We start from the raw sequence: 12,840 nt of genomic DNA, 5'->3' as shown, positions 1-12,840 counted from the left end.
TGAGCAACTTAGCCACACCCTACGGACTGAACGCTGTATCCAGATATGTACCGTTTCGGTAACGGGTCATGGACTTAACTGGTACCTGTATTGTAATCAAATAATCAGTTGACCAACTAGATTTACTTCAGAGAAGCAGCTTTCAGACAATTTTCAAAATATGACTAACTCAGCTCTACCCTGGGGCCTGAACCATGGGCAGAGGAGGTGGGGGGGGGTTACAATTTCGGTAGAGGGATGGGTGTTTATTATATTCATAAAAATATTTTGCTTATTAAATGTCTATAAGAAATGCCATTCAAACAAGTCATATATTTTCAATATATGACCAAGTGAGCCCCACCTTAGGCCTAGGGTCTGAACTATGGACCAAAGGGATATGAATTTCACTAAGGGTTTGCCTGCTACATGTTCATGAGTAAAGAAAATTTTATAAGATATAGTGTATTTTTATTATGTGACCAACTTGGCCTGAACTAAATGAATGTGAATTCAACCTTTTTGGAAGATGGCCCATTGTTAATCATAAATATGCCAACAGCTGATTCTTCAATGTCCATAAGGTAAGATTTTGAATATTGCATGAATTCTAATGGTTTGGACTACACCCATCAGGCCCCTGGGAGGCAGAAACCATGAAATTCACAATATTGGTTCCTCTTAAGGGGAAGACATTATATTCTGGGCTACATAATTACTACATTGTATATAAAAGGGGCATAACTTATCATATTTTGAAATGGTCATGGTTCTGCATTTTTCTACCTTACAGAAAAAGGAAGTGAATAAAACTGTGTACAATGGTATTTAAAGACACAGTCAAATTTTTTACACCCAGCAAAACAATTATTACCAATATTTAGGCCCATTTCAGATCGTGCATTTCCTCACCTCATTATAAATTTAAAATGTTGGGGTAAAGTTTATCAAAATAGGTCAAATTGTCTCTTAACCTTTACGTATATTTTTTCCCATTATATTTTATATCTATGCACTATATGAAATGATCAATGAAATGAAAAGTAAACAAGAGATGTTTGTGAAACACTTATGCCCCCCCCCCCCCCCCACATACATTATAGGGTGCACATGCCTTTATTATGGGCAGTATACAGCTGTACATTATGGGCAGTGTACATGGAAATGAAATTGACCTTTTGAACTTAAAATCAATAGGGGTCATCTACCAGTACTATCTGAGATGCATCAACCAGAAATAATCTTCTACATCACATCTTTGGCAAAAACACCTTTTTCATGATATATCAGTAATTAATTTGTTTAACCTTTGCTGAGATAATGAACGGAAGCAAACAATTGGCATTTTTCTAAATCCAAGGGGCATAACTCTGTCAAAAATTGCTTGATCGTACCCAAAACACAAACTGACCTAGATATTCTTATGACAAATCTGTATACCAAATTTGATTTCAGTATGTGCAACCTCTGCGAAGAAAATGAAGGGAAACTGCAAATAATTGGAATTTTTCTAAATCCAAGGGGCATAATTTTCTGTCAAAAAATTGCTTGATCGTACCCAAAACACAACCTGACCTAGATATTCTTATGATAAATCTGTATATCAAATTTCATTTCAGTATGTGCAACCTCTGCGAAGAAAATGAACAGAAACTGTTGGTGGACAGACAGACAGAACGACCGACAGGCAGACAGCAGCAAAGCAATATGCCCTCCTATCTTCAAAGAGGGGCATTATTATAACATTTTAAAGGAAATTTAATATGTATTTTATTCTTTTCTAACTAAGTATACACTATCTAATACAACATTTTAAAGGAAATTTATGTATTTTATTGCTTTCTAAACTTTGTATTGACTATCTAATTAAAAACTGCTAACTTATTTTAACTAAAAAATAATGATTTAGAAAAATAAAGGTCTTGCTGACAAAACACTTCAGAATCTGAAGCAACTTCCACTTGAGCTTATATACAGCCTACATTTTAATAGCACAAAAGAAAAAAAAAAAGAAATTCAATGATTAGAAACTATTCTATTTTTAAAAATATATTTCTATCATTATAACTTGATTATTATTTTTTAATTCCAAAATGCATGCAACTATTTCAACGTATAAAACAAAATTACAAACTGCATACTTAACTTGCAACAACATTGTTTGATTGTACAACAAAATAATAGTAACAAAGCAATCATTTTTAATATCTATATCAAACTAGTACGTACAGTTAACAATTATGGTACTAGTGATCTTTACTATTACAATTATCTTTAACATACTTACATTTGCTGCACTATATGTGATCAGTATTGACATTATACACTCAATATTAATCAAATTGATAGTTCTTTTACTGACTCATGGGCCTTAATTGACACTCAGTTCAAAATTAGAATATAGTTATAACTTATTCAGCTTTACTCCTGGCCCCAGGGCCATAAAACTTAGACGGGCTCACTTTTGATCTCAGTCTCACTTTTCCACTATTAATTCCTTTGATAAAAGTGAGACTGAGATCAAAAGTGAGCTCGTCTAAGTTTTATGGTCCCAGGGCCTATACCCTAGCTTTTATTACTTGTTTTCATAATTTTGGTAAAATCATAAACCTTGTTGTCCATCAGTAATTAACAAGAGGCCCATGGGCCACAACCCTCACCTGAGTTACTTTGGCCCTGCTGTTCTTCACCAGACACCCCTCCCTTGTAATACTTACTGCTTTCCCGCTATACCCCCGGGGCCATGATTTGAACAATTTAGAATCTACACTACCCAAGGATGCTTCCACATAAGTTTCAGCTTTTCTGGCCCCTTGGTTCTTGAGAAGAAGATTTTTAAAGATTTTGCATATATATTTCAATGTAAAATTGATTCCCTATTGTGGCCCCGCCCTACCCCTGGGGGTCAAGATTTGAACAATTTAGAATCTACACTACCCAAGGATGCTTCCACTCAAGTTTCAGCTTTTCTGGCTCTGGGTTCTTGAGAAGAAGATTTTTAAATGACCCAACCCCTTTTTTTGTCTTTTCTTGATTATCACCCTTTGTAAAAGGGGTTGGCCCTTCATTTTAACAATTTAAACTCTTCTTCACCTAAAGATGCTCTATACTAATTTGATTAAAATTGGCTCAGTGGTTCTTGAAAAGAAGTTGAAAATGTGAAAAGTTTACAGACGGATGGACAGACAGACAGACGGAAGACAGACAACATGTGATCAGAAGAGCTCACTTGAGCTTTCAGCTCAGGTGAGCTAAAAAAGTTTAACTACATTTAATCAACTTAGTACTGCATATAGCTTGAATCCCTGTCACAGCATAACACAAATTCTACTTGTGTAACAGGGCACTAATTATTATCATTATAAATTAATATACCGGTATGCATGAGGAGATTCCCTCATTCATGTACATGTCAGTAAAAAGGATTGCCTCTAGTAAAAAAATTAAAAATCACTTAATGTTCCACACTTGCCCTTAAAGTTATTGCCTGATCCATTTACACAGAAAAGTGCCAAGGAAGATAACTCCAAGTAATCACACACAAATCTGCTATTACTGTTCCTGTGACTCCAGAGAATTTACACAGAATGGCATTTCCAAACCATTTTATTACAATTTAAGTGTTTAAATAAAATTTGAAATCAAATTTTGATTTTTTAAAAGTTCTGCTTTTTATCTGATATGACCAGTTAATCTCTTCCTTTTCTTCATAAACTACATGTACAAATTCTTTGAACTTTTAAACATGATACAAAACTTTAAAAATCTTTGTAGTGGCAAAAATATACATCTGAGCTTGAGTACAACGAATGCGAAATACTATCATAGAATAGCATAATTAAAAAAACATGCATATATTAAAACAAGAGGCCAACGGGCCACATCGCTCACCTGAGTAACTTTAGCCATGCTGTTCTTAACCAGATTTCCCCTCTTGTAATACTTATTGTGGGCCCGCCCTACCCCCGGGGGTCATGATTTTTACAATTTAGAATCTGCACTATCCCAGGATGCTTCCACATAAGTTTCAGCTTTTCTGGCCCAGTTGTTCTTGAGGAGAAGATTTTTAAAGATTTTTCTTACATATTTCAATGTAAAATTGGATTCCCTATTGTGGCCCCGCCCTACCCCCGGGGGCTATGATTTGAACAATTTAGAATCTCCACTACCCCAGAATGCTTCCACATAAGTTTCAGCCTTTCTGGCCTTGTGGTTCTTGAGAAGAAGATTTTTAAAGATTTTTCCTTTATATTTCAATGTAAAACTTGGATTCCCTATTGTGGCCCCGCCCTACCCCTGGGGGTAATGATTTTTATTATTTAGAATCTCCACTACCCCAGAATGCTTATACATAAGTTTCAGCCTTTCTGGCCTAGTGGTTCTTGAGAAGAAGATTTTTTAAAGATTTTTCCTTTATATTTCAATGTAAAACTTGGATTCCCTATTGTGGCCCCGCCCTACCCCCGGGGGTCATGATTTTAACAATTTAGAATCTCCACTACCCCAGGATGCTTCCACATAAGTTTCAGCTTTTCTGGCCTAGTGATTCTTGAGAAGGAGATTTTTTAAAAAATTTTCTTACATATTTCAATGTAAAACTTGGATTCCCTATTGTGGCCCTGCCCTACCCCCGGGGGTCATGATTTTAACAATTTAGAATCTCCACTACCCCAGGATGCTTCCACCTAAGTTTCAGCTTTTCTGGCCTAGTGATTCTTGAGAAGATTTTTAAGATTTTTCTTACATATTTCAATGTAAAACTTGGATTCCCTATTATGGCCCCGCCCTTCCCCCAGGGGTCATGATTTTAACAATTTAGAATCTCCACTACCCCAGGTTGCTTTCACATAAGTTTCAGCTTTTCTGGCCCAGTGGTTCTTGAGAAGAAGATTTTTAAAGATTTTTCCTATATATTTCAATGTAAAACTTGGATTCCCTATTGTGGCCCCGCCCTACCCCCGGGGGTCATGATTTTAACAATTTAAAATCTACACTATCCCAGAATGCTTCCACATAAGTTTCAGCTTTTTTGGCCCAGTGGTTCTTGAGAAGAAGATTTTTTAATGACCCCACCCTATTTTTGTCTTTTCTTGATTATCTCCCCTTGTAAGGGGACTTGGCCCTTTATTTTAACAATTTAAACTCCCCTTCACCTAAGGATACTTTGTACCAAGTTTGGTTAAAATTGGCCCACTGGTTCTTGAGAAGAAGTTGAAAATGTGAAAAGTTTACAGACGGACGGACGGACGGACGGACGACGGATAACGGTTGATCAGAAAAGCTCACTTGAGCTTTCAGCTCAGGTGAGCTAAAAATACAACTAAAAGTACATGTATTACATATACCAGGAACTATAGTCAAATATAAATTCAACAAAGCTGAGCACTAATTAAAACAACAGTAATGAAAAATTATCAATCAGTCTCAAAAAAAAAAATGCATTCACATTACACTAAATATACACCTCTTCTGCCTTTGAAATGAACTTAAATATTTTCTTCATGCATCCAAAAAAAAAAAAAAAAAAAAAAAAAAAAAAACAACACTTCAAAATTGTTTGATATTAGCAGTCTTACATGTAGGTCAATCATAACATTGTCTAGTTGCCTTGAAATTTGAGAACCTTATCTGAGCTGCCTTTCCATTGTATTTCAAAGCAGGTTGCTATATGAGAAAATGGTACTCTTTCCAAGAATTAAGATATCTGATTCTTTTCTTTCATCTCGATTTTAAGTTGAAAGTTGTTTGTCCTCAAACCTTTGAAAACATCCTGTGCATGGATTCCATGCTGTCTCAACCAGTTTTACAAAAAACAGGCTGTTAAGGTTTGTCATAAATGTGTTGATCCTATTGGAGAACTTCACTTTCAGGGGGTGGTTAACTTTCTTATAACCAACTGGAGAAGATGATTCCTGGGATCTGCCCTGTGGATTGGGTGGTTTCTTGAACATTTACAGGTTGTCCCAAAGTGGATAACAAAGGAACCTTCTCTGTGCAACTGTCCCGAAATTCGAATCTAAATGGGCCGCATGACACGTAACGTTTACCACCCTCTCCATGATAGCTCTTTGGACCCATGCTTTTGACTGATATCGTATAGAATTTCAGTGGCTGAATCTTTAGCCTTTCCCCAAAGAAAAGGTTATACATCTTTCCTACTGCAAATTCTCTTCTTGTGTTTCTTTTTTCATCTGAGTTATACATTACTTCTCCTAGTTCATTTTTCACTATGACAGAATTTTCACAGGCATCCAGTGAAGATGATTCGTACATCATTATACCATGCATCCAAATTGCTCGAGTGCAGGAAAATGCTATGGAGTTCTTGCGCCCTGCATTTTCCCAATCACAAATTGCAGACAAGTGGTTAAATCGCTTGCAAACAAGAAAACTCTTATTTTTTCTGTATTCCATATTGAATGGAATCTCTAATTTTGCATCTGAAGTATCAGACCTGCACAGATATTCATACAAAGCAATTTTCTCTTTTTGTATCAGAATGTTACTAGAAGCCACCTTGTCTGCAAAGAATGACAACTGCATTATGGGAAAACGAATCTCAAAAAAAATATCACCCAGTGCTTTTCTAATATTCCTGTCTATTGGGGTTAAACATTTTCGGCAGCAAACTGCTCCGGCCCATTTTACAGCAGCCTTAAACACAACAGCCTCGTCTGCTTCCAGATCGTTGCTTGAAATGATCGTCTTCACACATTTCCTACAGAGGTCAGAGAAAGACGGTGACTGCAAAACCCTGTCACCATTTCTTAATATATGCTGCAAACATTTCTCTTCCATAATACCATTCCCAAAAGTATGAGAACTTTCTAGAATGACACAAACATTCTCAGTGTTGAGGTGTTGAACAAGAAATTCTCTACATTTGGATTCCAGACCTTTCATGGAATATTTCTTAGCTGCATACAATACATGCAAGACGTTATCACCATCCAAAATCTTGACATCTTCAAAGTAAACGTACCTAAGGGTAAAATACTGCATCATTACATATATAATATTAAGATTGAAATTTCTAAAATCTAACTCTTTTATATATACAGTTAAACTTTGGTATCTCGAATACCATTGATACTGATCTGGAGGTCCCAATCACTTATTCTATACCTATTTTACCCTCAATATCTCAAATCCTTGGATATCTCGAAGTTTTTTCTCGGTCGCATCGAGTTAGAGATAACAACATTTGACTGTAGTCTATTGGATTATTGTCATAAAAATCATTTATATCTAAATACTAGTGCTGTTTATTTTCAATTTTTACAAAAATCAATTTCAAATTATCAAAATTATTCATCAGTTGGGGTGAGACTGAAATCCGTCATTTTTAAAACGACGATTTTTAGTCATAAAATAAAATTTTTATTATGACTTAAACTCGTCATTTTTAAGAAAATGACGAAAAACAGTCATAAAAATTTAGAGTGTTTCTAGAATACCGAGTTACCTCTCTTCGAAAAATGTTAGATCCACCAACTGAAAAAAGGACAAAAAACATCGTAAACAAACTTCATTTCTCTAATACTGTTGACTACAATACTGGTTATGTTGACAGTACAAATTTCCCAAACAAAAATAAGAGTGGAAGAGTTATTTGTCAATTTATTTGCATTAAATAGGAAAGAAGACAAAAATGACAATATTCCGTCTTTTTTCAAAATGGAGGGTCTGGGCGCACTGAAATATCTTGCTTGTTTTACGGGGCGCACTACTTTTTTTGGCTTTAACTTTTTGTCGAGACTTTTCTCTACAAGTATGTATTCTTCCAGACGGTGTACAATATGTTTTTATAGGGCTAAAAGCCATGTAAAAATGGCGAATTAGTTCTACCAGAATTCGACATTTTATCGCTAAATAATAACTTTCACCTTCCATGTTGATGTGAATTAAGTTGAAAAAGAAAATATGACGATAGTAAGTCATATTGACAAAAATGACGAAAATATGTAGTTAGTAAATATGACAATTATCCATCATTTTTCAGAAATGACAGATTTCAGTCTCACCCCTGACTGTTCATAAGCTATAATTTAAAATTCACTTCTGTTAAAAACGTAAATTTCTTACAATGTAAAAATATTGTAGTCTGAAAACACTGTGCAGGTACCTGACGCATGGATGATGTAACCTCCCCCTCCCCTTCCCCCCCTCCAAGGATGTCCCGCTAAGGTACATATACATGTATATATGAAAAACAAATTTTATATACCATAGATCGGCAATCTCTAGAACTATATATAGCAATTAACAGAAAACAATATCAGATATTGAAACACAGGTATGATAAACTAAGAATTCATGTATTTTTGATACTAAAAATTCTCCGGTGTGGTTATATGGGTACGGGGTGGAATACATGCATACACCATATGTACAGCAGGGTTGCAAATGACATTTTAAACCTTAGGGGCTATGTGGGCTCCAACTTCACAAGTTTTACTAGCCCACATTGATATTTTGGGGTCCACAATTTTCTGTTCACTTAGTAAAAAAAAAACCTTTTTTATTATAATCTCAAAGAAAAATACTTTACTGAGTATTTCTTTTCAATTTTTCCTGTGGATTTCAACACAGCTTGTATTAAAATCCAGTTTTCATTCACTTCAAGGCATGAATTTTGAGTTATATGTTAATTTCTATCATAAAATTACAGAAAGCGTACTTTACCAATGTTCAAAGTTCACAATGTGAAATATTTTAATCGACGGTGAGCAGCAAAAAATCAGAAAAAGTCTTCAACATTCTTCTTTCAGGTGGAAAATTAATTAATACAAAGCTGTTTATTGTGAATAATACACAGTGTGCATCTTAATAGGATATGGACAAAAACCCGCTGCTGTTGATTTTAAGGAAGCGCATCATCGACAGGATTCTGGGTCTACAAAAATGTTTCATAGGAAGAAAACAGTGAAAACGAAAGTGCATTTAATAGCAGAAGCAAACTACGATCTGGTTCCAGAAAAGGTCCCATAAAATTCTTACTCGCCATTTGGGCGATAAACATCCTCAAGAATTAGTCGCCCACAGGCAAAATTACTCGCATTTGCAAGTAGACGAGTGATTATTTGCAACCCTGCGTACACAATTCATATGTGGTGCCTAGTATGTTTGAAAACTACACTTAATCAACTGCTTTTTTTTTCAAATACATTAAGGGGGCAATCATAACAAAGTTAAAATTTTCTTAGGTTTTCAAAAAGATTAGAAATGGGCAGTACTTTTACAAAAATAGGAGGTACCTCGTGGAAGCAATTTTAATTAAAAATGTTACCAAATTTTTCTCCATCAATTATTTTGGTGCTGGTACAATCATGATTTCAGTCAAACTAGAAATCTGACCAGTCAGCAAGGGCCCCGCCAAGGGGTAGAAATACAAGGGTGCAGATTAGGGGATGAGAATTTTACCTGATTACAAAAAATTTAAAAATATTTAAAGAATAAGCAACAGCAACTGCTAAATATCCAACAATCTGTAAATAGTATCCTTGTATTTACATAAGGCAGTAAAAAACATCATATCTATAATAACTCAATAAAATTTATACTTAAAGAAGAATGAAGCATGTGTTTTCTAAAATGCCAGCCTTCAGTGAATGCAAATATCACCCAGGCTTGACCTTAACTTCAAAACAAATATCAGTTGCAGACAAAGGTGTTAATTAATCTTAAAGTGACAGTAAGATAACCCTCTAAAATTTTCTGCCAACCAGCAAGATAATCAAACCCACAGGATTAATTATACTGCTTTCTCAACCTTTTCTTCCAAATTTACAATAAGAACTTTTTCAGCAATGATAGAATGAGGTTATTATCTGAATTAATACCTGTTAAAATAAATAGTATTCTTGAATTAAAAAAGAAAAAAGAAATAAAATAATAATAAAAAAGATATCTTTATCTATATCTTGTTTTTGGAATTCAATAAAATCATAACTCATTGTGTATTTTACTAAAATAAAGTATGAACATTATTTAAATCCACATTTCAGAGAATGTAAACATCATTCAGAATTGACCTTAACTTCAAAACAAACTTCATTTGCAGACAGAGGTATTAATTAATCTCAATGTGGCAGATAAAGATAAATGCTTTGGATTTTCTTTAAGAGGAAAGTTAATTAATCCCAAGAGACTCATTGCAGCCTTTCACAGTTTACAATAGGAACATTCTCAGCAGTTATCTCTCTTTGCCCATTCTCTCTTATATAAAGTTAAGGAATCTACCCCCACCACCCCAGCTCCAAACCTGATGACATAGAGAACCAAACTTAGCATCAAAATATGCCTTACTGCCTATTCAACCAACATACCAAATTTGAACTTAATTGGTTAACCCTAAAAAAAGTTATTAGAAAAAAACAGAAAATTTGTGGACGGAAGAATGACAGATGGACAGACAGACAGCTAGACAGACAGACGGACAGACAGACAGAGTGATTACTATAGGGCACCCGCAAATCCTTGCGGGGCCCTAATAAAAGTACCACTCTCAGTTTTCTAGGAGAACTCACCTTAAAAACTTCTCAAATACAAGATCTTCAATATCAGGTACTATGATTTCATCAGAAGACTCCTTTGCTGGTCCTAGAAACATGGCAAAAAATACAGGGCTCCTGCTTGCCAGCACATACTTGTGGGCTTTAATGGGTGTGCTATTCGCACCCACAAGGAAAGTGACATCACATCCCTCTTTATTCAGCAACATGTACTTATTACACTGCAGCACAGATTTTCTCTCTGCCCATGTGTCTTGAAAACCTCCAGATGGTGAATTGGAAGACATGGGACTATCTTGTGAGCATCTGGATTCCACAAACTGATCCTTGGATTTTTCACAGTTGTCTTGGCTGCTCATTTTTTATCTGAAAAAATAACAGAGATGGAAGAGTTATCTTCCTTTGCATGTGAGATCCTCACTTTTTTTTATCTATAGCTACATGTATTAGTCTAAAAAGGATAAGTGTCTCAAGTGGCCCCCTAAAGTGAACATCTCTTAATTTCAGTTGACGAAATACACTTCAATAGCATACTTGTAAGTGCAAAAAGATAAGTTAAAATTCAGCAATCAAAGCGACATAAAACAGGAAAATATGCAGGGCTCTTGATTCTCTATAATTGGGTCCATTGAACGGCCCCATTCCCAATGCAAAAAAAGGTACCTTTTTTCCCAAAAGGAAACTGTAAATTTCCCAGTTTTTTATAGCAAAATATTTTTTTTAAAAACCATTGATGAAACTTAATGGCCAACAAGTGTGTGTGAAACAAACTAGTTCTGCGTTGGACTGTATAAATTAGTGCATGCCATCTATATTCATAAAATGACTCGGCTTCGATAAAGAACCAAGTTTTCTCAATTTTCCTCAAAATGTCGAAAAATTTCTCAATTTGAATGGCTCCGGCCCCAGTCCCAAAAAGTAGTGAGATAGCCCTGATATGTTTTTTGAAGCAAAACAGATTAACATTAATTGTATTTCACAATAAAACTAAGACAAAATTAAAAAAAAATGTACTAGCACCTAATCATGCTAATAGATTTGTAAATTTAATTGTCAAGCCATTTCTATTAGATATTGTTTGTTGAGCGGTGGGGGGTGGGGGTGGGGGTGTTGTTACAACAGAATGAATGAAATCAGGTAGAAAAGAGTAAATCAGTGTAAACAGTAGGGGTGGGACGATATACTGATACACCGATACATACCGATATTTTCTGCTAAGATACGGTTTATGATACATGCATTAAAATATCGGTACGAAACGATACACGAACGACCTATCAAAATATTGAAAATGAAAGTAGTTGTCCTTGAAAAATGGCGGCTTGTACGAAGCGAAGAGATGATATTGATGTTGACAACACGCTTTAGATCTAATAAGTCGTAGATAAGGGGTAAAACATTTTCACTTTTAAGCATCCTCGGAAGATGGGACAAGAAAAGTTCCGTACAATGTATGTAAAGCCACAGTTTTATATTCTTATGTCCATCACTTGTCTTAGTGCAGAATATTGTCAATAAATTTCACCTGAAAAAACTGTGCAAAGTAAACCTATATATAAAGTAAAATTAAGAGATATCTCAGTACAGAAAGGTCAATATTTATGACACAACAGTATGATATTTCTTATTTATTTTCTCATAAAAGTTTTTTATGCCCCCGTATCGAAGATTTGGGGGTATATAGTTTCTGCCCTGTCTGTCCGTCTGTCTGTCCGCAAAATCTTTAACCTTGCCCATAACTTTTGATTAGTTGGAGCTATGGCTTTCATATTTCACGTGTATTCCTTGTGACAAGACCTTTCTTTGGGTACCACCATATTTGACCTTTTGACCTTGGGATTTGACCCAGTTTTGCAAAATTTTAATAAACTTTAACCTTGGCCATATCTTTTGAACAATTGGTGCTAGGGCTTTCATACTTCATCTGTGTAATCCTTGTGACAAGACCTTCCTTTGGATACCAACAACTTTGACCCTTTGACCTTGACCTTGGAGTTTGACCTACTTTTGGAAAACTTTAACCTTGGCCATAACTTTGGAACAGTTGCTGCTAGGGCTTTCATGCTTCACATATGTAATCCTTGTGAGATGACCTTTCTTTGGATACCAACAACTTTGACACTTTGAACTTGACCTTAGAGTTTGACCTCTTTTTGGAAAACTTTAACCTTGGCCATAACTTTTGAACAGTTGCTGCTAGGGCTTTTTTACTTCACATATGTAATCCTTGTGAGAAGACCATTCTTTGGATACCAACACTCTGACCTTGACCTTAAAGTTTGACCTACTTTTGGAAAACTTTAACCTTGGCCATAACTTTTGAACGGTTGGTGCTAGGGCTTTCATA

At 35.2% G+C, this 12,840-nt stretch overlaps 1 protein-coding gene across 1 annotated transcript; it reads right to left on the bottom strand.

Annotated features, from left to right (window-relative positions):
• Window positions 1–5,865: 5,865 nt before the first annotated feature.
• On the bottom strand, window positions 5,866–10,788 carry LOC133204798 (BTB/POZ domain-containing protein 6-like). Its single transcript, XM_061340547.1, has 2 exons — window positions 10,509–10,788; window positions 5,866–6,961 (listed from the first exon to the last, which is right to left on the bottom strand). The coding sequence occupies exons 1-2, from the start codon at window positions 10,778–10,780 to the stop codon at window positions 5,866–5,868; spliced, it is 1,368 nt and encodes a 455-aa protein (XP_061196531.1). The 5' UTR covers window positions 10,781–10,788.
• Between the last annotated feature and the right edge of the window lie 2,052 nt (window positions 10,789–12,840).

The sequence above is a fragment of the Saccostrea echinata genome, unplaced genomic scaffold (assembly GCF_033153115.1).
Source record: "Saccostrea echinata isolate AGI-Se365-2 ecotype Australia unplaced genomic scaffold, CSIRO_AGI_Sech_v1 ptg000054l, whole genome shotgun sequence".
NCBI classification, from domain to species: Eukaryota; Metazoa; Mollusca; class Bivalvia; order Ostreida; family Ostreidae; genus Saccostrea; species Saccostrea echinata.
Note: the sequence above shows the minus strand (reverse complement) of the source record. Positions and strands in the feature narration are given on the sequence as shown.

Excerpts from the sequence above, each read along its gene's own strand:
- LOC133204798 (XM_061340547.1), bottom strand. The coding sequence starts at position 10,780 with ATGTCTTCCAATTCACCATCTGGAGGTTTTCAAGACACATGGGCAGAG. Across the intron at positions 6,962-10,508 it reads GTATTTGAGAAGTTTTTAAG|GTACGTTTACTTTGAAGATG; the intron begins GTGAGTTCTCCT and ends TTTTACCCTTAG.